This window comes from Magnolia sinica, chromosome 10, assembly GCF_029962835.1.
Source record: "Magnolia sinica isolate HGM2019 chromosome 10, MsV1, whole genome shotgun sequence".
In the NCBI taxonomy this organism is placed as follows: domain Eukaryota; kingdom Viridiplantae; phylum Streptophyta; class Magnoliopsida; order Magnoliales; family Magnoliaceae; genus Magnolia; species Magnolia sinica.
In genome coordinates, this window is record NC_080582.1 from 32,746,175 (window position 1) to 32,773,674 (window position 27,500).

Sequence of the window (27,500 nt, forward strand, 5' to 3'; positions counted from 1 at the left end):
TTCAAAAATGTTAGGAGTAAGAAAAAGTATAGGAAGCATGGGCGGAAACGGAAGCACAAACCCAAGGTACGAGGGATTCAAATCAAATATAGAAGCATAAGAAAACAAGCAATACACTTTATTTAACTTGAAAAATAACAAATAGGACTACACTATTTAGGGTCTGTTTGGGTGGAGGATCCTGGCTAATCAGGATCAAGTCTAATCCTGATTTTGGAAGGCTCCGCTCATCGTTGGATTCACCACAACAAAGCTGTGCTCTCCTCATAATTACAATTATGGGTATTTTTTGTTTTTTTAAACTTTCATAATTGCACTTAAATGGAGGAAACTGCCGCCTTAATGCCAACAATCCAACATGGAGAGCATGGGACTACCAATATCAGAATTAGGCTTGATATCAATTTCGAAGGATCCCTGCCCAAACAGAACTTTATTTGTCAATGGCTTTAAGAATGGCTTTAATAGTGCAAGGGGAAGGCCTAGAAGGATGTAAGTGGAGGTAGTAAGAAAAGAAGACCTATTGTCTGAGGTAATGACCATTGATAGAGCAGAATGACAGAACAATATTCATGTACCTGACCGTAATAAAACTTGGATGATGATGTTGATAACCCATCTTTCCAAAAAAAATAAAAAATTTAAGAAGGAAAAACAAAAAAAAAAAAAACCATTAGGTGCAGTAATGATATCAAGGTAATAGAGATGCTCAATCTTCAGATGATTCTTGGTTTACAAGTAGTGTATCAGTAGCAGATAGTGCAGAGAGCATTAGCATTGGCATGAGCTAAACTAATGGCCAACAAAGGTTCACATAATAGATCTACGAAACAGGCATTACTGAATTATAAAGGGCAGAAACACGACGAGTGCAAGAATAGGCACTAAGAAATTGCTTTTTTGCTTCTTGAATCCATTTCACCTAATCAAATATACAGAAAAAAAAAAATAGATATATAAAAATATAAGTGTAATGAGACCCATTTACTTCTGCCAACATGTCCTTGGACCTAAAAGAAGAAAATGTCTTAGTGTGCATATGAAAAGCTCTGGACGGATAATATCACATGCGCTTTTGAACTGTAACATGGTTGAGCATTCACACTGATGGAAAGAATTTGTTGAGATTGAAAGGTAGGGAGTAGAATTCATCACTTCTGCTGTCTGTCTTAAACGAGCGGAACTTATCCCACCAATGGCGCCCCCTGTCCTTCCTCACACTGCTATCCTTCCTATGCAGGGTATTGTCTAGAAAGAAAGCTATAATGCCTGCAACAAATGCTTCTGAAGAGAAGGGCACATTGATGATATCATTGAACTGCGAAGCAAGAGAGAGTTTCAGTATGGTGGGTCGCCAATCATCAAGATAGGCAAATCCATGGCGTAATAAGAAACGTAAGGGAATTTATGCATACCCATCTTGCTCTGGTGTGAACTGGACCATAACCAGCGACCGATGTGAATTCGTTGAAGTACTGTGGTACTGATAAGCCCATGAAGACGGAGAATCCTAAGATAAACTTTGTTCGGAAGCTGTTCAAGTTGCAAAATTGAAGGAAACTAAGACCTACCGAACCTGTTCAATCATTCAACAAAAAGAAAGTGATTTTTATAAGTGATGATCTTCTACAAATTGTAACTTTAACTGTAAGTGGCCTGGGAATAAAAAAGCTGAGTTTTTTTTTTTTCCTTCTTTTTTAAATGTTATTAGTACATACCCACATAAGCAAAGAAGAGGCAATACAAGGCTGCAAAAATTGGTGCCGGAATGGAAGCAAATACCGCTCCAAACTTTCCTGAATTGACATTTAACAACATGATTCATATTTAAAAATAACTCCATTTGAAATGTCAAGACACCACAAGAAAGGAAAATGCCATTCGTTAGATATCCCTGCATCTGACTTTTGTAACGCGTAGTAATTGGAGAAACAACAGAAATGACAAGGCAGCAAGGAAGAGACTGGAGTTAATTAAAATATATATTACTAACAGTTCTCTAGAGTGGGAAACGGGCAGTAATACACTTATGAACTTCAAAGAGAACCAAGATCACTCACGACCTTTCTAACTGATCATATGCTTGTGATTATATCAATGCACCTAAATTGGAAAGTTTCCAACGGATTTTCTTTGTTAGGTAAATATCATCATCATCATCATTGCCGTTGTCGTCGTCACCATCATCATCCGAGCCTTAACCCAAAAATATTACAAAATGAGATTCTTTGTACAATTAGTGTGAAATGCTAAAGCGATCCGCACAAGAAGAGAATCACCGACGGGCCCATTGGGATGTGCAAAATCTGGGCACTAGTCAGATGGCGCCCACTGTACTGTGTCCCAAAAAGCAAGCTGAACCACTCATCACAGCGTGCCATGGCAACAAGTGTATGTTGCTTACAGACCATTGATCATCTTCTTTTTCGCTTTTCTAATCCAAGTGCTACCCACCTAATGAGTGGAGTGTCAACCTGACTGATATTTGGCCCAGGACATGTTAACCACAGGACCCAACTGATGAGTGTCTTGTATCTCATACATGTGCCTGTGAATCGTGCTGTTATTGTGGTGCAAATTCACCTCTACTTGTGTCCATCACAAATTTAAAACTAACATGATATGGATATACGACATGCATTACTTTGCATCAGATGTTCCACTTCCCAATAAACTGATATTCTAGTTTGGATTTTTCCCCCATTTAATTCTGTTTCAGTTTCACCTTTCAAAACAAGAATAAAAAAAGAAAGAAAGAAAAAAAAAATGTTTCAATTTCTTTCGAATTCTTGTAACTTTTATCATTAAGGCTACAATTGGATGCACTAATGAATTAAATTGCATAATTAGTTCGACATAGAGGAATTGACCAAATTTAAACTAACCTTCCTAGCATTCATAAAAAGGATGTAGCCTCAAATAGTGGTTACATACATACATTCCTTGTCCAACTTGAAAGTAACATAATTGCAGTTTGCTGCCTTGCCCACAGTAAAGGTAACTGCAATTTGGTAATATCTACTTTATTGTACTGATGATTGCAATTCAATTCATAGTTCATCCAAACACAGCCATAGTTACCTTTTGTGATTGGTTATAATAGAGACAGCACTAGTAAGGGTGGCAACAGGTCAGGTTTTGGCCGGGTCAGGGTCGGCCCAAGCCATACCCATTTACTAAACTTGACAAGAATTCTAGCCCAGTGCTACCTAAAACATGAAACACCCCATGTCTTCCATTCCAGATTGAGCATTCCGGGTTATGGGTCATTTGCGATCCAGATCGCTATATTTAGCGACCTGAAATTATGGCTTTTTATTCTTACTATTGACTAAGTTAATGCAATTTATATTTACAATGTACAGATTTATACTTCTATTCATTTAGCTATAATATACACTAAGCATGTAGGATCTATAATAATCATATGCACATTCATCATTTCATATATAAATTGCAGTATGCATTCATATATATAACTAAATTGCATACATAATGCATGTATTGGATTGATGCACATGATCCTAACCTAGCATACTGCATATAGGAGGAAGTAGCAGACTGTGTACCCATTACCATACCACGTACCAAAGTGACCTGGCCCAAACCCCACTCGTGACCCATTACCCTCTGACTCGACCATTTAATTGTAAATGGGTCAGGCTGACTGACCTGATCCATCCCGCCTTGATCAATCACAGGTTTAAGAATGGAATATTAAGGTTAAGGCTATCCACAAACTAGCCCAGTCAGCAGATACATGCATAAAACAAATTCAACTATACTTCTATTCTTTTTTCTTTTTCTGTTTTTTTCTTTCTTTCTTTTTTGTTTTTTTTTTTTAGCCCAACCCATTGATAACTTATATGGGCAGCCCAGGTCGGGTAGGGTTCGTTCAACCTAGGCCCGACCCATTTACTTAAATGGGTCACATTTCTAGCCCAAGCCTGACCCACTACCCATTTAGCTTGTGGCAGGCCGACCCAACCCATTGCCACCCCTAAACACCGGTAGTAGGGAAGAAATGTAACATCCAACTTTCCCATTGGCTTTAACTTCTACATGATAATCTCCTACATGAAGTTGAACTCTCCTATTGTATTGACTTTTTGACAGTCCTACTCAAGGTTCATGTGAGCCAATCCTAATGGCAGTTCATAGCATGGGGCTAGAGTAGCTGAAAACTTACCAAGAATGGAAAAGAATATCATGAATCCCGCGGATATTTGCACAACCTTCCTGCTGCCAACCCGTGTCAATGCTAACAAACCAGCATTTTCACTGTAGAAGGATAAACTAGTTAAAGTCCTCCGTCAGAGGCAGATAAATGTCCATTTAGCAACAACGCTACTTATAAAGGAGAGCAGTTTCTCATTAGTCTTACACAGATACTGTAGACCCATTTATAGTACCAAACAAGCCATCCAACAATATACCTATTCCCTGGAGTCAGAAATATCTAGTTATTTCCAGCAGAAACCAACACCAAATATTGAACTCATCATGATAGAGTGAAGAAGGCATTAGAACTTCCACTACCTGCCAACCAACGCCGCGACTGAGAATGGAAGGAGGCAATGGTGTAGCACTTGCAAACCTTGAGACAGCAAAGAAGGTACCCGTGGACTGCATTATCATGGAAAAAATAGTGTAAGCAGTGATGGAGATTCATTGAGTGAGTTCTTTATTATAAGCCATGATGCATAAACAGCTCAAGCCAATCACATATAGCTGGGACAACAGCATGATGATTATGCGTAAGCATTGAAATACAAAACAAATAAGTTAAAAACAAAATTTAAAAAAATAGCTTGGAGGAAATAATCAACACAGACAGAAAGGAATTTCAATATCACTTTCTGTATAGGCATCATAGGAACACACCTCTAAAAGAGCTACAAATGAAGCAGCCATCATCGCAAAAGCTTCTCCTGCATCGAATGTAGGGGTGCCCCATTGAAATGGATATGGAATTCTTATCCTGCAACAATTAAATGGATTTCAGCACTAACCGAATAAGTAACAACACCAACTGGTCCTCATGGGTATTTCGAAAAACAAACCCAATTCAAGTATACAGGTGAAAATATATTTTAAGTGGGTGTCACCAGAGCCTTTGAGTGTATAAAAAATAGGCACAGTGTCGAGGGTCAAATATTGCATATTAGACCCTAGTTGTTACCTGATTTTACGAACATGATATTGTTTAACAGCCTATTTTAATAGTGGTTGTGTTGCAAGGTGAATTTAGGAGCCTGGACTGAAAAAGGGTACTAAAAGCATGGATTTAACACTCATAAATCACAAGGGCAAGGGACGGACCCCAGGGGACGAAGATTGAAGAATTTGCATGCCAGAGATCCGAGAAAATCAAGCGATTGGGTCCAAAGGGGCCTGGAAGTCGTCCTGAATGCAAGATCACAGAGTTCCCACCATCCGTTCGGCTCGAAACTTTATATCTGCCTTGAGGACCATAAATTAATCGTACACATCGAATTTCAGCTCTTGGATCCCTAAGGAAGTGGCCTAACGGACAGATCAGCCCACAAATCGTCAATCTGGGGTCCACCTGATATCTGGATACACTTCAATTTTGGCTTCAACCTCTTGAATAAGGTGACAAAGCACATGGACCGAGTGGATTTCTCACAAACATCTCAATGGACCCCACGCTTGATGGGTGTGCACACATTGCAGGGAGTCCTGCCGTGCACCAGATTCCACTACATCCAACTAAAATTCTAAAAATTCCAAAGACGCATAGCGTCTCTACGCTGTCCGTCCATTTTTCAGTAGTGGGGCCCACCCATCATGCATCTCGATGATCTGGACCATCCATTCGATCCAGAGGGGGAGCTTGGCCCTCGCCTAGGTGGCCATTTGGCCCCATTCACACACACACACGTGAATCATCGAAAAACACAAGATGAACGGCGAGTTGGTTTGATACAGTAGACCGCACCAAAACCCGATAAAAACCACTCCTTCCTGATTGGTTTTTCACCAAGAATTCAATGAACAGGATGGATTTCCCTGAAAACACCACGGTGGGGCCCACTGAGCATCTCAGTGTAAGAACTTTCTAAAAACGGATGTTCAGACGCACCGGCCCACCGCGGGCCGTTGTATGAGCTTGATCACGGTCGGATCTATGATCCGAACCGTCCAGAAGGGAGATAGGGTGGCCACGACTACAACCATGAAGTCCAAACTGAGTTTTGGAACGGTCAGCCATCCCAAACTCCAGTCAAACGCAAGAAATTTGTGTTTTTTCTTTTGCTGGCGCTATGCACGGCACTGGTGCGTAACTTTCACAAACTCCCACCATTCTCCACCGCCCCTACGACGTAGAGAGGCTCTCCACCGACCTGCAGCAAGGTTATAAAAAGAAAAGAGAGGTGAGACGTGAGGGGTATCAGCCGTGGAGGCATCTTGAAGTGGTGTGAAGCCGGTTTTCAGGAGTTCCTTCTTCCTTTTCCTTTCCTTTTCTTTTCTTTGTTTATTCCTTTCCTTTTCTGAGATTTTAGCATGATTATGTCAGGCTAAACCTCTTAGCCAGGGCTAAGAGGTGAAGCTTGTAGTGAGATGGTTGGTTTTCTGTTGCTTTGATTCATGGTTGTTGAACTCCCTTTGATTTAAGTTTGATTATAAGGAATATTCATAGTTTTAATGGTTTGTTGTGACTTAAATTACAATAGATCTGCGATAGCTTTGAGTATGTTCTTTTCATCATAGGGTTTGTGAATTTGGGAACCCTGTTGTTCACCATTGTCTCCTGGGCATGGTTGGATGATGGAATCCTTCCTAACATTTATACATCCCTTAGATTGGATGTGGATTGGCTAAATTTTGTTGTTTGCTTTGTCTCATGGGCATGGCTTTGTGATGGAATCAATTCTAATTCTCATACATCTTATCCATTGATAACTAGATCAAAGGACGTTCATAGTTGATTTTAATGAATTATCTTCCATCTGGATGAGGATAGGACTCTGATTCTAGTTGTGTTCATGAATCAAGCGTAGATCTCCTTGATCTCTACAAGTGGATCGTTGACACCCTAGTTTCCTACCTTTGAATTTCACAAATTTTTGTTAATTAAGTTCACAATTATTCCCTTCCTTTTTCCTGATTTAGATTACATCTTCGTCTAGTTCTAGTTCTAGTTACTTTCAGAATATGCAGAAGGTTCAGTCCCTGTGGATTCGACCATGGTCTTACCGAGATTATTACTACATCGCAACCCTATACTTGGGGTGTGAACACACTAACGTCCATCATTTACTGCAATGAAAGAGGATAGCTACTAATGGAACTCATGATATCCTGATACGAGTCAGACATTGATGCAGAAGTAAACACCGGTGGGACTCAGCAATTCCCAAAATTGTTGGATGTGAATACAGGCATGGATGTCCTTCCAACATATTTTTACTACCCAGGTCAAAACTAGCAGCATCAGCGCCCATATGGCCAGCAAGAAAGAAGTACAAATTGGTGCCATATGCCCCAGCTGGCCGCCCGCCCCCACACGCACACGCACATAAGCAGTACAAATTGGTGCCCATTTCACTTTAATCATAGAATTTGAAGGGTTTTTTTTTTTTTTTTTTTTGGACAACAAAAATTCTATTAATAAAAGATCAGACTACATCAACAAGAGGGAATTCCTGATAAAAACCTCCGGTCCCTTTGACAGCTCTTTCACAGGAACAAGAGAGGTTCACAAAGAAACCATTAAGGCTACAGAATGAAATGTTTAGCCTATAACAAAGATTCTATTAATGAGCGGAAATGCGAGTCTGAGGCACAATTTGAAGGAGAAGTGGAACCTAGTTAAAAGGATTGTGCTGCAAGACCCTTAATTTCATCAAAGATAAAACCCACGGCTCCAAGATATCATTGACACTCAGTCACTTAGTTCAACACATCACAAGAAGAACCTTCCACAATAATTGACACAGTCCCCAAACTTAATGCAATCTGTAGCCCTTCACAAAGATCCATTGCGATAGCTTCCAAAAAGTCATTGCATCATAATGTTACTTTGATAATCACATAAAATCCCCCAATCCAATGGCACCCTTTGCATGAGACTTAAGACTAATCCGGCAACTCAGACCGACTCGTTTGGTCCTAAGTTGAGCCACAACTCAGACGAGTTGGGCTAAGTCAACCCCTATTTTCAATTCTGAGTCGAAGTGCTCAAACTGGATCGGGTAAAACCATGGGACTAGTTTGAGTCTTAAAACCTTTGAAGCAAACCTGCAATTTCCATCTTTCTATCCTGGGAACACGCATCTAGAGAAGTTTGTTACTTGATCAAGGGCACTTGACCATAGCAAGTCCTTCCAATTGTGGGGCCAACATACTTCATCTCAAATCATGGTCAACCCCACCAATTGACTTTTTATGTTCACTATGGCCCCATGCGTCAGAAGCATTATCATTGGATATATCATATATGCCTATTTCACTCCTTCCAAATGCTCCATACAATCAAGCCAGCAGCATTTCCAAAAGTTAGCCTCTTTGCTAGAGAGGACCCCCTTCCAACTAGTAAGAATTTTTGCCACTCCCTCCTAGATACCTCAAAAGGTGAAGAAAAAAATGCCCTGAATTTCTGAAGCTGCTTTGTATCCAACAAATAGATGATCAACTGATTCTTTTGCTTCTTTGCACATAAAACAGAAATACAGAAATGATCTGAGGTGAGAATTTTGTTGGCAATGGCAATCACTGTCCAATGAGAAGCTGCTACCCTTGGGGGAATTGGTACCCAGTCTAAGGCAAAGGAGGCACATTGTCCCTCAAAGAACCCGATAGAGCTGAATCCACTTCCAAATCCTGTTGTCTTCCATGTATATGGTGATAAAACTTCTTCAACCATAGTGTGCAGATTAGTAAACTTCATGATCTCCCCTTCGAATGTATCACACATGCTGCCTATTAGTTCGTAATCAATTAAGCACATGAATCATATATATCTGTGTGAAAGAGAAACACGTGACACATACATACTACCATTCGACCTTTCTACAAGAGTAGAACTACAGCTGTACAAGTCTACATACGAACATGGGCAACAATAGATAGTCAGATGAATCATATCATTGAAATGTAGAAATTCATACAATAATTATAAACAATTCATGCTGCAAATGAAAGAAACAGATATATGTAAATCTAGGGATCTCTTAATGAATAAAGTAATTACAAATACAAAAGAAACAGAGAAAATGTCCTAAAAAATGGGAAAGTTTTTACTTATACTCAATGGTGTAATAAATCATTCTTTGAGAAGAATGCTGTCTGCCAGCTTGAGCTGCAGCAAAATCAACCAATTAGGTTCTAATCAAACAGAAATCAAGCATGATTCAGTGGATTAGGGCCCAATATATATGGAAACAACATAATGACGATGAAAAAAAAAATGATGCTTTACCCCTTTTTTGATATTTCCCAAAATGGTCCATTCCACTTCAATTCGTCAAATACCACTCAAATCTTATGTTTTTGTTGTCGAAGTCTTCAATCTGACTAAGATCAAGGGTCTATCGATGGCCTATCAATGCCATCGACAGACCACTTGTTGCCATCAAGAAAATCCAAAAGAATCCCAGTTGCTGGCTGGACAGTTTTGGTTGCTACTCGATGCCATCGAAGGTGGCTTCGATGTCTTTGATGGCTATCAATGCCATCGAAGGTCCCATCGACGGGGCGCACAGAACTGTGTAAGTGCGCGATTTGTTTCTAATTCCGGTTGTGATAGTATATATATTGGGTGTAATCGGGATTAGGATATTCTAAATGAATTCTAAGACATTCCTAAGTGATGCAAGGACATGTGATAACCTAACCCTAGATGCATGTATAATTAGGTTAAAGAATATTTAAATAAATACACCAATTAACTAACTCTTTCCAAACAAAGGGTCGAGGTAAATCTCAACACAAAGATGAGGTTATTCCATCGAGATCATGCCACTTTGCATAAGATCACGTAAACAGTAAAAAGGGAGGACCTCGGGATATGAGGATATCCCATATCTAATATAAGTCAGTCCATAAGTAAGCTTAGATCTGATTCTACTAACTAACCATCACTCTTTTCCGTTCGAACTAGAAAAGGGTATCTAGAGGGAAACGAAAGGGGTGGAGGATGAGGAGTTCGAGATGAAGAAGGTATAGGTCCTTTGTCATCAAAAGAAAAGGAGGAGGATGATTCTTACCTTTTCCTGCACCTCGAAGATCTTAGAAAGAGAGAAACCCGAAATCGGGGTGGAATCCTCAACACCCAAGGGCCAATCCTGAAACCCTAATCTTTTGAATAAAGTGGAAGAAAATAGACGAATTCTTATTCATTCAATAATAATGAAAATAGAGTTCCTCACAACGTATATATAAGCTATGGAAAAAGTAAAAGTGCACTAAAGCCCTTGGAAACAAGAAAAATAACAAAAAGACGGAAAATAAAGAAAGTTACAATAAAGCCCCTGAAACAAGAAATTTTTTTAAAAAAAAACAAAAGTTCAAAACTAAAACACTCATGTAGTAGGGCGTGAAATCCCGACCCATAGATCTATAGTCGGGGTGAACACCCGTGTAGTAGGGTATGAAATCCGACCCATGGATCTATAGTCGGGGTGCGGTCATGCCGCTCCTGCACTCGTAGCACGTCAGAAAGTGGGTCCGATAGACTCGTCGTCCTTCCACATCAACTCATCCGCTCTGGTACTCTGTCAGCAACGCCTCCTCATCTGGTACACTCTAAATGGCGCACCACTGATGCCCACATCAATTCTCCCCGGTAGGAAGAATTCGCCACTGGCGAAAGTGAACTCCTGTATCTCTCGAGCAAATTAGGGTTGATGCGCCATAGCTCTGCCTCTGTGATCCAAGAGTTATCTGTAATGGGCCTGTTCCTCCATTTGACTAGGAATTTCTGAAAACCCTGGAAACCGCCTCGGAGTCCAAAATTTTCTCGATCTTGTCTCTTCTCAATGCAGGTGGAAGAGAAGGTAAGATGGGTACAAGAAGATCAGGCTGTGGCCAAGGTCCATATATTGGTGGGGGAGTCTAGGAAGAAACAGGGAAACTAGTGGGTAGAGGCAATGGCTCGTGAAAGGGAACTAAATCTTCTACATTAAATGTGGAACTAATACCCATGGTAGTAGGGATATCAACAACATAGGCATTAGACCCCAACCTTTTCACAATCTTATGTGGGCCTATGCTACGGGTATGAAGCTTCTTCATGGATGCGCGTGACCTAATACGAACCATGACGTCATCTCCAGGTTGAAATTCCCTAAATCTCCTGTAAGTGTCAGTAGAAAGTTTATAATGTTCATTACTTGAATTAATCTTCCGCCTGATCTCACTATGCAATGCATGTATATGCTGGGCGAAGGACTCTCCTAACTCTGACGGACGTTGTGGGGTAGCCATGGGGATCAAATCTATGGGGGCTCGGGGCCTAAGACTTGAAACAATTTCAAACGGGCTCATTCCTTTGGACATGTTCACTGAAGAATTATATGCAAACTCTGCTGTGGGAAGAACAGTGTCTCAGGTCTTGTGGTGGTCTCCAACCAAACATCTTAACAAATTCCCTAGGCTACGGTTCACTACCTCCGTTTGACCTCTGTCAGTGACGCCTCCTTTGGTACACTCTAAAGGGTGCACCACTGATGTCCGCATCACTAAGGTGTTCTAGAGCAAAGCTAGAGTTTTGAGAAAGGATTTTGGGGTTGTTCGGATCGGTAAGTCCATCCATCTCTTGTAATATCGTTTCATAGTGGATTGCTTGTTGTTTTGTGCTGTGGTTTTTACCCGCAAGGGTTTTTCCACATAAAAATTATGTGATCTTTGTATGATTTTGCTTGCGTTTGATTTCGCCTTGTTTGATTGAATTCGGATTTGCTTCCGCACAATCCCCAATAAGTGATATCAGAGTTCACATTGGGGTTTCGAGTTCTAATTTGAAACATGTCAACGAAAGGGTCTACCATGATGTACGAAACGGTGAAGTTCACCGGCAGAAATAATTTTGAACTATGGAAGGTGAAGATGAGAGGCCTTCTAGTTTAACAAGGATTGCAACACACCCTCCTTGACAAGGCGAAGCGTCCTGCGTCTATGAGCGAAGAACAGTGGGATAAACTTGATGAGAGGGCTACAACCTCGATCCAATTGTATCTAACAGGCAACGTTCTCTATAATATCCTGGATCAAAAGACCGCCGCAGAGATATGGACAAAGCTAGATAGTTTATACATGAAAAAAAATCCATGGATAGTTGTTTGTATCTTAAGAAACGGTTCTATAATCTTAAGACGACAGAGAGGTTTGATACCAATGAACACATAAGCACGTACAGCGAATTACTCTACAAACTGACAAATGCGGAGGTTAAGATCAGAGAAAAAGACCAAGCCTTAATTTTGTTGAATTCACTTCCACCGTCTTACGAGAATCTTGTAAACACTCTGATCCACGGTAGGGATACCATCGATGTTGAAACCATCATCTTAGCCATTCATGAGAAGCAGTTGAGAAGGAAAGACAATGACCAAGGTACCTCTATAGATGCGTTGGTTGCCAAGGGAAGGAATTCTAAATGGGAGAAGAGGAACTCTCGGTTTGTATCCAAATCGAAAGGGAAAGGCAAGGTGAAGTGTTGGAATTGTAGGATGACATGACACATGAAGAAGGATTGTCGGAATCCCAAGGCACAGAAAGAAGAAAAATCTGAGAATGCGACGAATAAGGCTAAAACAATGCAATCTAGTGAGGAGGTGAATGGTGATGATGTCTTGACCGCATCTAAATCTGGTTACCTCAATAACGACTGAATTTTGGATTTGGGGGCCTCATACCACATGACTTTTCATGGGGATTGGTTCAGCACCAACAATGAGTGTGATGGTGGACAGGTTTTTATGGGCGATGACATTGCCTGTAAGGTGATTAGAATCGGTTCAATGCACATCAAGATGTTCGATGGGGTGGGGAGTATTTTGACATGTGTAATACATTCCGGACCTCAGCAAGAACTTGATGTAAGTTTGGGGCATCGGAGGCACTTGGGTGTAAGTTCACAGGTTTTGATCGAGTCCTTAAGTTTCTAAAGGAGCCTCGTAGTAATGAAAGTACAACGGCGCAGTAACCTTTATAAGTTGATCGAGAATACCATATGAAGTGGAGTTGCAGCGTTTGTAGCCGAGTCCACATTCGGCACGTTTGTGGCATGTGCATCTAGGCCACATGAGCGAGTGCGGTATGAAGGTGTTTCAGGAAGGCGGTGTAATTCTAAAGAAGATCCATACAAGCGTGAACCCAACTGACATGCTTACAAAGGTGGTTCCCACAGAGAAGTTCAATTTCTGTGTGACTTCTTTCGGCTCGGCGAAGGCTTGATGAAAATGGAGTATGCACGAGAAAGAATGATGAAGTTATGATAGAAGGTGATTAGACACGGTAATGACATGGTGGAGCAATAGAGCATGAAGATTCAATCCATGGTGGAGATTGTTATCAAATGTCTACAATCTTACTAAGACCAAGGGTCCGTCGATATCATCGACAGTCCACTCCATGCTATCGAGAAAATCCGGAAGAATCCTAGCTGCTCACTGGACAGTTTCAGAGTAGCTACTCGATGCCATCGAAGGTTGGCTTCGTTGTCAACGACTGGTCTTTGATGGTTGTCGATGCCATCGAAGGTCCCCACCGACGACGCGAGAGGAATTGTGTAAGTGGGCGATTTGTTTCTAATTCCGGTTGTGACATTATATATCGGGTGTAATTGGGATCAGGGTATTCTAAGTGAATTTTAAGACGTTCCTAAGGTGTTCTGAGCACAACTAGGGTTTTGAGAAAGAATTTTGAGGTTGTTCGGATCGGTAAGTCTACCAATCTCTTGTAATATCGTTTCATAGTAAATTGTTTGTCGCTTTGTGTTGTGGTTTTTTCCTACAAGTGCTTTTCCACGTAAAAATCATGTGATCTTTGTGTGCTTTTGCTTACATTTGATTTCACCTTGTTTGATTGAATTCAGGTTTGCTTCCGCGTGATCCCCAACAGTTTTGATCCTCAAACTAGGCCTATATCTAGTCTAAAATTAGTTTCTAAGCTTCATGGTTGAAATGAAGAAAGAAGTGGAAAAACAATAGATAATTCAAAAATAACAAAATAGGGCCCTTGACATTGTATTTGTCTGCCCATTTTTTCTTAACAGACTAATTCACCCCCGTTACGCATAATGGGGGTGACCAAGACAGTTATGTAATGGCCGATATGGCTAAAACATGATGAATAGTCAAAACCATGAATAAAAATGTTGAAGAAATAGAATAAAACAAAAAAGAAAAACAAAAGTTGATCTATATTATAAAAATCATGTAAATCTAAGCAAATCCCATTGAAAATTAGCCTGATTTATGGGTTCCTCGCTAATTTTGATGAAATAATACAAAAATCAAAGAACCATCTTTAGATGTATCAAAAAACATTTTCTTGAATCATTACCAGGTTAAGATTTATGGCTTCTTTTCCAACCGATTAGATTCATGTTTTTCTTGCTCAAGTTTAGTAGGGAATAGTTGAAAACCCCATCTCACGAAAAGGAAAAAGTCAATCGAAATGATGCTGGGTGTCAAGTGGATTGTTGAGAAAGACCGAGCCCGGTGACCAGTGAAGATGGTTATGCATATGGATTTTGCCAAGGAAGATGAGTGGTGATGGCCAGTTTGAGAGGATAGTGACAGGTGTTGTAGTGGCCAATGAAGATGTTAATGAATGGTTGTAGATTGTAGACGTAGATCATGCATGGGAAAGTAGAAGATCATTTGATGATTATAGTGTGGAGAAAAGAGGAGAGAGTAAGAGAGAAGAAGAGGAAAGAAGAGAGTTTGGGGGAATTGTTGTGTTAGCCAACATGCCCTAACATAATGTTTTATTAGAATAGAGCGTATGGTATACTGCAGGAGAAGAGAAAAGTGTGCACATGCACTTGCATTAAAAGAGCCACTAACCACACACACTATACACTAACACTCTCTAGACTCCCCCTCAAGTTGGAGCATAGATGTTGATCATGCCCAACTTGTCTCGAACACGATGAAGAGCATCACGACTCAAGGACTTTGTAAGAACATCAACAAGTTGATCCCCGGATCGAACGAAAGGGGTGATGATTTCCTTAGAGGCAACTTTCTCCCGAATAAAGTGACAATTGGCCTCAATATGCTTGGTTCGCTCATGGAAAACCAGGTTACGAGCAATATGGATGGCCGCTTACTTGTCACAATGAAGAGGAATAAGAGCCGAATGAGGATAGCCAAGTTCTTCAAGAAGGATGAGAAGCCACACAAGCTCACACGTCGCATGAGTCATAGCACGATATTCTGCTTCAACTAAGGACCGAGCAACAACCGGTTGCTTCTTGCACTTCCATATGATAAGATTGCCACCTAGGAAGGTACAGAAGCCAGATGTAGAGTGACGATCATAAGTACTACCTGTAAAACCAACATTGGAATAGCCAGAAAGATGAAGATGACTGTGCGACTGAAAGTGGAGGCCAAGTCTTGGGGCTGATTTTAAATACCAAAGTATGCATTATATAGCCGTGAGATGTGAAGCACGGGGAGCTTGCATAAATTGGCTAACAATGCCCACCGCAAAGGAGAGATCTAGGTGAGTAATAGTCAGGTAAATGAGCCGGCCTACAAGTCGTCGATACATCCTGGGATCAGAAAGGAGAGCGCCATCATCTGGCCAAAGCTTCCGCGAAGTATCCATCAGGATGGTCGTGGATTTGCATCGTAACATGCCGGTCTCCATGAGAAGATCAAGCATATATTTTCGTTGTGACAAGACCAATCCGGATGAGAAGAAACCAACTTCAATTCCTAGGAAATAGTAAAGAGGACTAAGATTCTTGATCTCAAACTTGGTCTTCAAAAATTCTGACCTCCTACATTCCAACATAATCACTATCGGACAGAACAATATCATCCACATAAACAATGAGAACCATGATCCCCGTCAATCGAAGACATATAAAGAGGAACTGATCAGCATGACTACAAACAAAGCCAAACTCCATGAGAGCCTGACTAAATTTTTCGAACCATGCATGCGTGGATTGTTTGAGTCCATAAAAAGCCTTCTTCAACCGACATACAAGCGTAGTGTTATGGGAAGCAACAAAGCCAGGAAGTTGATGCATGTAGACCTCTACAAGGTCCTCATGGAGTAATGTATTCTTAACAACAAGTTGAAACAAGGACCATGATAAATTAACGCCCAAGGAGATAACAACACAAATACAATTAAGCTTAGCCACCGAAGAGAATGTTTCGAAGTAATCCACAACATGAGTTTGCATGTAGCCCCTAGCAACAAGACGGGCTTTATAGCGGTCAATAGAGCCGTCTAAAAGGAACTTAATCGTGTAAACTCATCGACATCCAACAGGTTTATGCTCTAAAGAAAGAGGCACAAGCTCCCAAGTATGATTCTTCTCAAGAGCAAACATTTCTTCTATCATCACCTTCGTCTAGTCAGGACTTTGAAGAGAATGTGAGAAAGATCGAGGAATAGTCTGTGATGAAAGGAAAGCTGCAAACAACTGAAAAAATGGTGAAAGATAATCATATGAAACGAAATTACTAATGGGGTATTTAGTACAAGATCGTGACCCTTTATGCAAGGCAATGGGCAGATTCAAACTTGAGATAGGAGATTCGCCTGAGCCAACATCCAGAGTGAGTGGAAGGGTGGATGGCTGAGCATGTGAAGATTTATCTCGACGATGATACATCTACAGAGAATTAGGGTCACCCAAATCATTAACAAGATGCTGAACGGAGGGGAGATGAGTTTCCTCGTGATCACTAATGGAAAGAGGAAGATGATAAGAGTCATGCTCCCCCTAACTCGCAAGAGGATCACAGAGGGATCGACCTAGAGCTGACAACAATAATCAACAATGTGATTGGTTCTACCGCAATGCGAACAAATGCGGGAACCATCACGTTCTCATCCCCGTCCACCAAGACTATGAAGATTACGATTGCAATTAGGGTTGTACAAGACCAGAGTTAGCTCGGTAACTCGCTCGACTCGACTCGAAAAAGCTCAATTCGACTCGATTCGAAACTGAGTTCGAGCCGAGTCAAGCTAATTTTTTGAGCTCAAAAAAAATTCGAACCAAGCTCGACTCGACTCAAATCGAACCCAACTCGAATCGAACTTGGATCGATTCAGTTTGGTGACTCAGTTACTTTGATATTGTTGTTGCTCACCAAGTGTTTGATGAAATGACTCAATGAAGTGTGGCTGGTGGCAAGGAAGGTACGTATATGAAACAAATACTCTTTTTTTTTTTGATTTTTATGTTACTTACAAGGTGTTTGATAAAATACCTATAAAACCATTGTTGCTATTTTATATACAGTGAGATTTTGAAGGTGCAGACCATGTGTTTGTGAAAATGCTGCACAGGTGAACTCGGCTCAATCTTGGCTCGAACTAGCCCAAGCTGCTAACCGAAGTGAGTTGAGCTAGCTAGTCAGGTTCGAGGACTGAGCCGAGCCGAGTTCGAGCTGGGGTTAGCAAGTGGCCGAGCTGAGTCGAGTTATGCCAAGCTTGACTCGGTTCGACTCGTGTACACCTCTAACTGCGACGTCCCTCGTGGCCTCTACCACCACCATAACAAAAAATGCGCCATGAACTCAAAGATGGTTCCCAAAGGCTAAGAAGAAGAGAAGACTGATCACCAGCAAGATGTGCCGAACACTATTGGCACAAATGAATGGGAATGAGGAGTGGAGACAATAGCACACTGGCACATGGCATAGACTCGTTAATGGGGGAAGAGGATCCTGCACAACAACCTGATCTCGAACATGAAGATAATCAAAGTTCAACCCAACTAGGAACTGCATGATACGAATATCATCTCGCTGCTTATGGGCATGTTCATGATCCACTTTACATTTGGAAGGAAAAGGTTAATACACGTCCAGCTCATCCCACATTGCCTGAAGTGTCGAATAGTAATCTTTTAATGATCTTGAGTTTTTTTTGAAACCAACTAATTTTTTGAATAAGCTGGAATATCCGTTAAAAATTCTAAGACTCCGAGAACATATCATGAAGCGTATCCCAAATGCCTTTAACCGAGGATAAAAACATCACTGAGTGGCTAATTGAAGAATCCATACTATTCAACAACCATGCAATAACTTGATAATTCTCCTTTGTCCAAAACTTGTAGGTAGCATATGTCAAGCTTAAAGGATCATCCAAAATATACTTCTTACAGGCTCGTAAGAACACTTTTACAGGTTGCGCCCATTAAAGATAGTTGTCACCATTCAACTTAATGGAGGTAATCTACAAGGGGTTGGATTCGAGAGAGCCCATGCTAAGAGATGAGGGCCCTTTGTCATCCATAGGAGACTCTAAGTAAGAAGGATTGATTCAAACAACTCTTTCTCACTCAATCCTTCAAGGGAATGAGAGATAAGCATCAAACAAGTAGTAATCCTCCAAAATAACAAGAAATCCAATCAAATCTGACGCAAATGAGTGAAAAACGGCCCAGCTGCATGTCCATTTGAGGTTAAAACCCACTCGAACATGAATCATAGCTAAAAAAAATCCTCAATGAGTAGCTTGAGAGAAATATTTCGATCCATCTTAAGCAAAGAAACCAAAGAAAAACTTACGAATTTGAGGTAGATTAAAGAAAAATTTACCAATTTGAGGTAGATCAAAGAAAAAAGGATAAGGGACCCGATTTTTTAATTTCTCTATTTCGGCCAGAACACCATGAAAGGAAGTCTAAAAAATTCTGAAAAAAATATAACAATTCTTCTAAAATCAAGATCTATCAAAGCCCTAAACTTTTAGCTCAAATGGGGTCCGTGCCAAGGTGTTCCAAAACGGTAATGGTGGCCGTAACGGCCACCACCATTACCGTTATGATACGGGCCGTAACGGCCATTATAGCCCCCATATCGACTGTTATGGCTGTTTTTTATTTTTTGAAAAAAGCTATTACTGGATCATTACGGGGCCGTTATGACCCGTTTTTCTGTAACGGCCGTTTCGGCCATTTCAACCCTGTAATGCGTAACGGTTATGACCGTTACCATTATGTAACTGATTTGAATACCTTAGTCCATGCGTCCATACAACGCTAACGTCAGCAAGGTGACACATCCCCTCTCAACTTGTTGAATGCGGAATGCCCTAACACAATGTTTTATTAGAATAGAGCATATAGTACACTGCGGGAGAAGAGGAAAGTGTGCACATGCACTTACATTAAAAGAGCCACTAACCACACACACTATACACTAACTCTCTGGATGAAAGATGGCCCAAAACAAGAATGGCAAGGGCTTGCTGGAGAGGTAGTTTCATTATGGGTGTTTAGTTAGGAGTTGTGTTACTTTTTCTTTTCTTTTCTTTTCTTTCCTTTCCTTTATTGGATCGTGATGGGGCTTATGGCGGATGAAAATGGTGGGAATGTGGTGGGGGTGATAGTGGAACAACGTCGAGACTGGTACTGCTCTGATACCAATTGACACAGACCTTTTAGGTCAATGAGATGACATGTATGGATTGCAGAGAAGACAATAACAAGCAATGAAAAATTGTTGTCGGATAAACAGCTCCCGTGGCCCTATAAGTAGCTCAACAATGGATTGGAGCACAACTTCGAAAACATCAACTTTTCACTAGTGTCTTAGCAAGTTGAATAGACACTTGCCCTTAACAAATAGGGTATACTTTTGTTGGAAATTGAGAAAGGCTCAATTTTTAGAGGAAAAGAAAGCAATATCATGCAATCAGTTATCAAATGTTCCACTAGGCCTTACATATATTATTTTCAGAGAGTTCTCTACACCGAGAAGCTTGGTAGAGGGAGGACTCTCCCCTAAGAAGGAAACCGTAACTAACTCTATCCTAATCTGCTGATTAGGATATAATTCTCTCTAATTAAGAAAACAAATAAATGAATATCCTAATTGTACTCCTAAACTAACCCAACTTTCCAATAATATCAAATCCTTGTGTACATGTGGGTCAAAACATTATACCTATGTGTGGGACCCATGTATTACAAGTCCCAGCTATGGCTGCAACACCACATGGGCCAGATTGGTGTGAATCTGTGCATAACAGCCGGTCCACTGTGAATTCTGGGGTAACCTGAGTGAATATCATATTGGGGACCCCCAAGACACAAGTATAGTACGGGGCTGTATTGGTCAATACATACGAGATGTACATGTTGTAAATACATACTGCCTAGCAGTCACAAAAATAGTAGGATATAGCTACAATTGTATCCTGTTGTGTCTCATATCTGTATCATACTTTTGATCCTGATCCTCCAGGCCTTTTTGGATATATGGTTATTATAGAATAAAAATCCACCTTTACTTTGATGTTCTCAAGTTCTTGCTAAAAGCTTCATGGTTATACTGTAGCATGCCACAGAACAGAGAGATTGTAAATGAGCTTATCAATAGGATTAATCTTGGCCACAGCAACTTTCATTGCTTGTCACACTAAATGGCAACAAAGTCCTATTGGCCTGAAGTCACTAATTGGGGGTTGTTTGGCAGCATGGATTCTGGGCATTCAGGATTTTCAATCAAAATCATATTTGGCACCCCAAAAATCCTGGATTTCAAATCCACTTGGATTGAAAATCACCAAACAGGCCCCTTCTAAAATTGAGGAGACAAGTTGGGGTGCAAAAACCTGGATTTTCAATCCTCTCCAGCTATCATAACTGCTCTCTCATCCTCTTTAAGGAACAAAATCCAGGCTGCCAAACATAATTTCTGAATTCCACAAGATTGAAAATCTCAGTTACCAAATGCAACTGAAAGAACAGAAAACTCAGGTTTGAAAATCATGGATTGGATTTTGAACCAAAATCCATGCTGCCAATTGATCCCTTAGGCTCTAGTAGCAAGCACAGGATACAATCAAGTTCGGAAACTGCGATATGAATATCCAAGGTTCATAGGATACATGCATCTTATCAGACGGAAATGGTCTAGATCTGAGGTTCAAGACACCAACATCACCAACAATTCGGGGGTAAGATTCAAGAAGCAAGAGATTTTACTTACCAGGGAGCAGCACTAACGAGTCCAGCTCTATCAGTACGACAATGGTCTTGCGTCTTTGGTGGGGAACCCTTATATGCACCACCCACAGTAAGCAGGTGTGCATAAATCCAGACGATAGCAACCGACAATATAACAGTAAACCTCTCAAGGACATGCCTCTTAGAGTGTATAACATGGGGTATGTACTGTAAACAAGCATTTCAAAATAGATGTTAGTACATCAGGCGATTAAGAACCTCACAAATTTCAACATAGGAAGATGTTAACACTTGAAAGTTCTTATGGGCTTGAGATTGCTTACTGGACAAATAGATCACCACACCCACAAACACAAAGGAAACAGAAAGAGAAATATGATCGCAAGTAGTGATGATGTTACAAAAAGAAGCTCTATGCATAGTAAAATGAAATAGAAAATTGAGATTCAAGATGCATGCATCAAGGTACCTTACCTGTGAAAAGAATATCAAGAGAATGATCTGTGGAAGCCCAATTTCAATACATTTCGCAACCTAAAAAACAAAAGCATGAGGTTTCAGCTGCATCATGGTAAATGAGAGGGAGTTCTAAACAGGTAAAAGTTACCACTAGAAGATAATATTTTCTTCTTCTTCTTTTCCAAAATTTATCTAAGTGATCCTGTAATTCCTATCATTGAACTTTGAACCCTGAAACCTTGGTTCCGCTTCACCCAGAGATAACTTCTACAACAAGATGGGAGCAACAGTATCACTTAGAAACAGGATCGACCATCCTAGATGGTGATCAAATGAACTATCAGAGGTGGAAAGTATAAAATATTGCTTCGCTGGATAGCATTTTTAGTTCAAACTTCAAACAGATAAAACTGCAGGAGGGCCACACCCTTTCTGTAATTGAAGCCAACCATCTGGTGGCATCCATGATAAATGGGTCTTGCCCCAACAATATCTTCCCCATCAGAAAATCTAACCATATGATCAGTCTTTTATTTTTTTTCTTCAGAGTTGAACAATTGAGCAATCCATCCATTTGAAACCCATCAATCAATCAGTTAAGATAGTCCAATGAAGGAGATTTATGGGCAATGCCTAACCAAAAGTTGGCCACCAACAATATCTTCCGCATCAGAAAACCTAAACCGTACAATTGGTCGTTTTATTTACTTAAGTTCAATAATGGAGTAATACATCCATTTGAAACCCATCAATCAGTCAGTTAATACGATCCGACAAAGGAGATTTATGGGCAATGCCCAAGCATAATGTGGGCCCCACTCCCACAGTTGATGCGCGGAAAAAAAAAAAATCCTTTTTGTTTTGTTCGAGGATCATATACGCATACACCAAGCTGAAACATACACAAGAGAAGCCACATGCACTCCCAACCAACGGAAACCAGAGAACACTTACCCCAGGGAAACCAAGCTCATAGAGCCCAAACCCAGCAAGAGAAATCAAAGGGACGGCAGATAGTGGACTTAAGAACCTGAACAAATATGAATATTCAAAAGAGATGCACTGCATCAACATCATTACTTTAGAAGGTTTCGCAGTCAACTCGCTGCAATCATGATTTGAAACCAACCTTGCGACATTGCGCCAAAGGCCACTGAAGCCGAGGATTATCTGAAGTGTTGAAGCAACAATTAGTGCTCCCTGGATTCCACGCATGATTCGCTTGAATTTCTGCACAGCAACAGGAAACCAAGTTCTGAGATTAGAGTCAACTTTAACGCCAGAAAACAAGAAACATCAGAACCATCAAGTGGGTGGTGTCGGATTGGAACCTCTACAGGGTTCGATTCATTGCTGTATCGACCGGCCAGGATTATGGAGATGGTGGGCGCAACAAATGTATATGACCCACCAATCACGGCAGGTAAGCGAGTCCCGAATAATGACTGGAACAGCGTGTTCAAACCAGCCACAAACAGTAGAGTCTGGATCACCCTCACCTTCTCACCCTATGAAAAAGACAATGGGACATCATAGTTGCATGGATATGAAATATGAGAAAATCATGTGATATAAAAAAACATAAACATGGATTAATTAGAAGCTTTTCTATAATTATTTTTTTAACCTTCTATTATTTTATTTCTTTTGAAGACTTACATTTCCTCCTCCCATCTGAGGAACAAGGGCAGTAGGAATGATAACCGTTGTGCCTAGCATAACCAGGAAATGTTGGAAACCAAGGAGAATGGCCTCGGCTGCAATTAAAATACCCAAATGAATATATAAATGAAAATTCTCTGAGGAGAATGACCTTAGATGCAATTAAAATACCCAAATGAATATATAAATGAAAAAATCTCCAATGAAAACTGAACGGATTGCATAAATAGTAAATTAAAAAGAAAAGGAGTCAGGTTAGTTTCAACAAGCAAAACCGAGAGGGTTTTTTTATTTAAAATAATAACAGAGAAAAGAATATCAAAATGAGTTTTTAAAATATCCATGTGTAGTCATGCATAAGGGCGTAATCACTGTTCAGTCTATACAGATGGTGCCAGGTTCGTTGATCCATACCAATGAACTGATGGGGCCTGCATCAGATGGGGAATTGGCAAAAACAATATCCATCCATCAATTACTTGATGCATTCTACCAGAAAGTTTTTTTTGTTTATCTATTAAACAAATCTTTTTTTAAGGGCCACTGGTTGAATGTTGTTAAGAACTCCCAATCTGGGAATTTATTTGGGGCACAACCAAAATATATGGCGGCGGCAGGCCATCAGAGCAATGTTCTGGACCATCAAACTATGGGCTATGATGCATCCAGAACCTGTGATTTCTCTTCATTAATGCAAGGGGAAAACCAAAAAGATCTTCACCTAAATATAGTCAAAAAAATTAAAAGATACAAATCACAATCAAATTATTTTAAACAAAAAATCAGAGAAACACGAAATCAGATGAGATCCACTCCAAATAAATAAACAGAAAAAAGAAGAAGATGAGTTTCTCCCAGCCAAGAAATAAACATGCATTTAGAAGAAAATATGAGAATAATTCATCCCAGAAAAAAGTACGAATAAAAATAGCAGACAACCCAAATGAATTTCAAAGAAAATATATGGAAGAATCATGGTAAAAATCCAAATGGACTTCAACAACAGAAGAAACCCAAAAGAGTTTCAGTTCAATCATGACAAAATACCAAAAGAAAAAAAATAAAAATCAACCTCACTGAAAAAAAAAAGCACAAAAACCCAAATGAGTTTCAAAAAGGAAAAAGAAAAGCAGAAGAGAAGAGAACTCACGCCATGGAGGAGGACTAGTGATGCAGTAAGAAACGTTGGGCAGCTGATCTTTCACCGGATGCGGCTGCAACTCATCTGCCTTCGGCGCAGGCGCTTGTCCTCCTCCTCCACCTCCTCCTGCCATTTCTCTCCTCCTCCTCCTCCTCCTCCTCCTCCTCTATAAAAGCAAACACCCAACTCTCTCTACACACACCCCACAGAATAAAAAACCCAACTGGAAACAGAGAGCCCCAGAAGACCCTGTAACTAATGAAACTACAAAGAGAAAAATAAAGAGAACTCAGATGGCCCAGAACCCACAATACAGAGGAGCATTCATGTATCTGTATGGAAATGAAACACCCCCAAAAGCAGCACTTCAACACTCCAAAACACAGTCAAAGAGAGTTATAGAGAGAGAGACCCAAGTGACCAAAAGAGAGCAAAAAACCAGGAAACCCCTCTGCAGAAGGAATCTTCCCCTGGTTTTCTTTCTTTCTTTCTTTTTTAATTAATATATCTTCCTCTCTTTCTCTCTCCTTTTGTTTTTTCAAGGTAGAGTAAAGATAAAGATAAAAGCAACTCCACCACCACCTTTCTCCCTACAGTGGTTGACAAAGCAACAAAGGAAAAGAACAAAGAGATTTGAGAGAGATACAGATAGAGCAGATCTCTCACAGTCTACTCTCTCTCACACCCAAAAGATACAAACTCCTGCAGTTGGAATTTCATTTACAGTTTCACACCACCCCTGAAAACCCAACCCCCTGATGCAGCAAACAGCCCGCTCCATACTCTGGTGTTTTACGTAAGACTTTTTGATACTCCAGTAGCGTATGATGCTTGATACTCAAGCGCTCTAAAATTGCAGACTTGGCATAATTAACTTAAACTGAACCATCAAACTGTGGGATCTACTGTAGGTAGGTGGGGTTAATCCCAAAATAAAACTGGTTTAGTTATTTTTAAACTCTGATTTGCTAAAGACTTGTTTAGTGAATCGGGACCGTTGGTTATTTCTCAACCTTAAGGAGTAGAATTTCCATTAATTTTGTTAGTTAGGTTACAGGCGAGTACATCTAAAGGGTGGCCCACAGTTTCGACGGTTTGGTGGGAGCATTGTCTCACATGTACAGTTTCTTACTGGTACGTGCCATGCACCCTCTGTCAGAGGATCAAAACGAGAGACGAGAGGTGGAAAAGGACAACCGACACATTCCCTTCTTCCGTGCTCGCTGAGCTGTTTTCCCTACCATTCCTACCTCATACTCATACATCTACAGACGGAATCAGATCTGTTCATGGTCCACGTGGCAAGAGGGCAGATCAATCCGACGCCCATCAGAGATCTGTCCATGGTCCACGTGGCGAAGGACAGATCAATCAGACGCCCGGCCTACTTGTTACATGGGTTCATGCGGTATGAGGTGGGATAAAATTATATTTGATTCCTGCAAATTTCATTTTACGTTTGGAGGCTTGACATGAAAGATTAGAAATAACCTGGGATGGAATTACATTAGTTGCAAGTGGGTTTTTGGTAAAATTCATTATATCCATGGCCCTACTTTAAAGTTTGTGTTTTATCTATATTATTTATCCATATACATTTTTCCAACATGACATTCAAGTTATATATGTGTAAGTGACCCCATCATTTATGAATTTGGTCCATTGATTATAATTTTATAGTCTACTAAATGTATGTTTCACTCAATGTAGTATTTTTTTCATAAAAAAGAATTTAATCCTAAATGTAAAGATTGGATGGCCAAAATACTATGTATTTTCAGACATGCAATTATTATGCAATAATGATATTAATTCCATCTAACACAATTCCATAGCATTTAATTTCATGGCCAAACAAGCATTGCACTTGAGTACCACCCCAAATCATCTCCGATCAGGACAAGCTATGCTCTAAGGGTTTGAATTGATTTTATTTATATCGTTCAACCATTTTATTATATCATTTGAAGTTTTAAGCTAAAAAATGAAGTAAATCTAAGAGTTTAGTGGATCACATCACAAGAAACAATTGTGCTAATGATGCCCACTGTTGAAATCTTTTTAAGCTCGATGTGATGTTTATTTGCCACTGAACCTATTTAAAAGGTGATCTAAGATCTTGATGAAGATAAAAACACAAATATTATCTTATTCCAAAACTTCCATAGCTCCTGAAAGGATTTTTGTCGTGGTCATTTAATCTTATGGTCTACTCAAAACTTAGATTTGCCTCAATTTGAACCTACAACCTAAAATGATATCTAAAAATGAATGAATAATGTGAATAAAACTCATACATCACCGTAGCCACTCTAAGGTCCAACCTATCCCAAGGGGTGGTACCCAAACCGTGTTCCCAAGATTGGTAGCTGAGACTTCCTACAATGATGTAAGGCCCACCGTGATGCTTATGAGATATCCACCTTGTCCATTCACTTTCTAGATCATATTAGGACATGAGCTTAAAATGAAGTATATTAAAAAAAAAAAAAGAAGAAGTGGGCCGCACAATTAAAAAATCATGAGGATTGAATCCCTATCATTGGAGCATTAAGTGGCGCCCAAACAATTTTGGGTCAAGTTAATATTTTTGTGTTTTCAACTCATCCTATTAGTAATGGCCTTATGAGAACTGTAGATTGCGTGTAATTGTCATATTGGACACGAATGGTTTCAAAGATAGGCACTTTCTCACCCACGCATACCTGTCTAACATTCCACGTGAGCTTTGGATGGACTTCATTTTTGGCCCCATGTGTTATTGGTAAACTTAAAAAAAAAAAAAAAAAAAAAAAGAGAGAGAGAGAGAGACGGATGAGTAGCTTTCTCACAGACACCACAGTAGGGCCCACTTAACTTTCCCTCCCAAGAAGTTCATGCAAAAAGGCTTTGAAACAGCAATCCAGGTCCCACAAATGTTAAATCGGTTCATCCTATGGCATGGTCACTGAGCAATCCACGTTAAATCAATCAGCTATCATCCGCTCAATTACCCCTCTACCTTGGATGTGATTGGAGTCGTCTGTTCCACACATCAGCTAAAACATTAGGCTCTTTGAGGCCGCCATGAAGTTTGTGTGATATATGATC

The 27,500-nt window shown here is 40.2% G+C and overlaps 1 protein-coding gene across 1 annotated transcript; it reads right to left on the reverse strand.

The window, feature by feature from the left end:
- Positions 1 to 746: 746 nt before the first annotated feature.
- LOC131258271 (nucleobase-ascorbate transporter 6-like) lies at positions 747 to 25,164 on the reverse strand. Its single transcript, XM_058259479.1, has 14 exons — positions 24,420 to 25,164; positions 23,267 to 23,364; positions 22,939 to 23,115; positions 22,737 to 22,837; positions 22,562 to 22,637; positions 21,623 to 21,682; positions 21,171 to 21,355; positions 4,885 to 4,981; positions 4,540 to 4,626; positions 4,385 to 4,443; positions 4,190 to 4,281; positions 1,719 to 1,796; positions 1,416 to 1,576; positions 747 to 1,318 (listed from the first exon to the last, which is right to left on the reverse strand). The coding sequence occupies exons 1-14, from the start codon at positions 24,541 to 24,543 to the stop codon at positions 1,100 to 1,102; spliced, it is 1,614 nt and encodes a 537-aa protein (XP_058115462.1). The 5' UTR covers positions 24,544 to 25,164; the 3' UTR covers positions 747 to 1,099.
- Positions 25,165 to 27,500: the final 2,336 nt, after the last annotated feature.

Excerpts from the sequence above, each read along its gene's own strand:
- LOC131258271 (XM_058259479.1), bottom strand. The coding sequence starts at position 24,543 with ATGGCAGGAGGAGGTGGAGGAGGAGGACAAGCGCCTGCGCCGAAGGCA. Across the intron at positions 21,683-22,561 it reads ATGAGCTTGGTTTCCCTGGG|GTTGCGAAATGTATTGAAAT; the intron begins GTAAGTGTTCTC and ends TTTGTTTTTTAG. Across the intron at positions 4,982-21,170 it reads CTCGTTAGTGCTGCTCCCTG|GATAAGAATTCCATATCCAT; the intron begins GTAAGTAAAATC and ends TAATTGTTGCAG.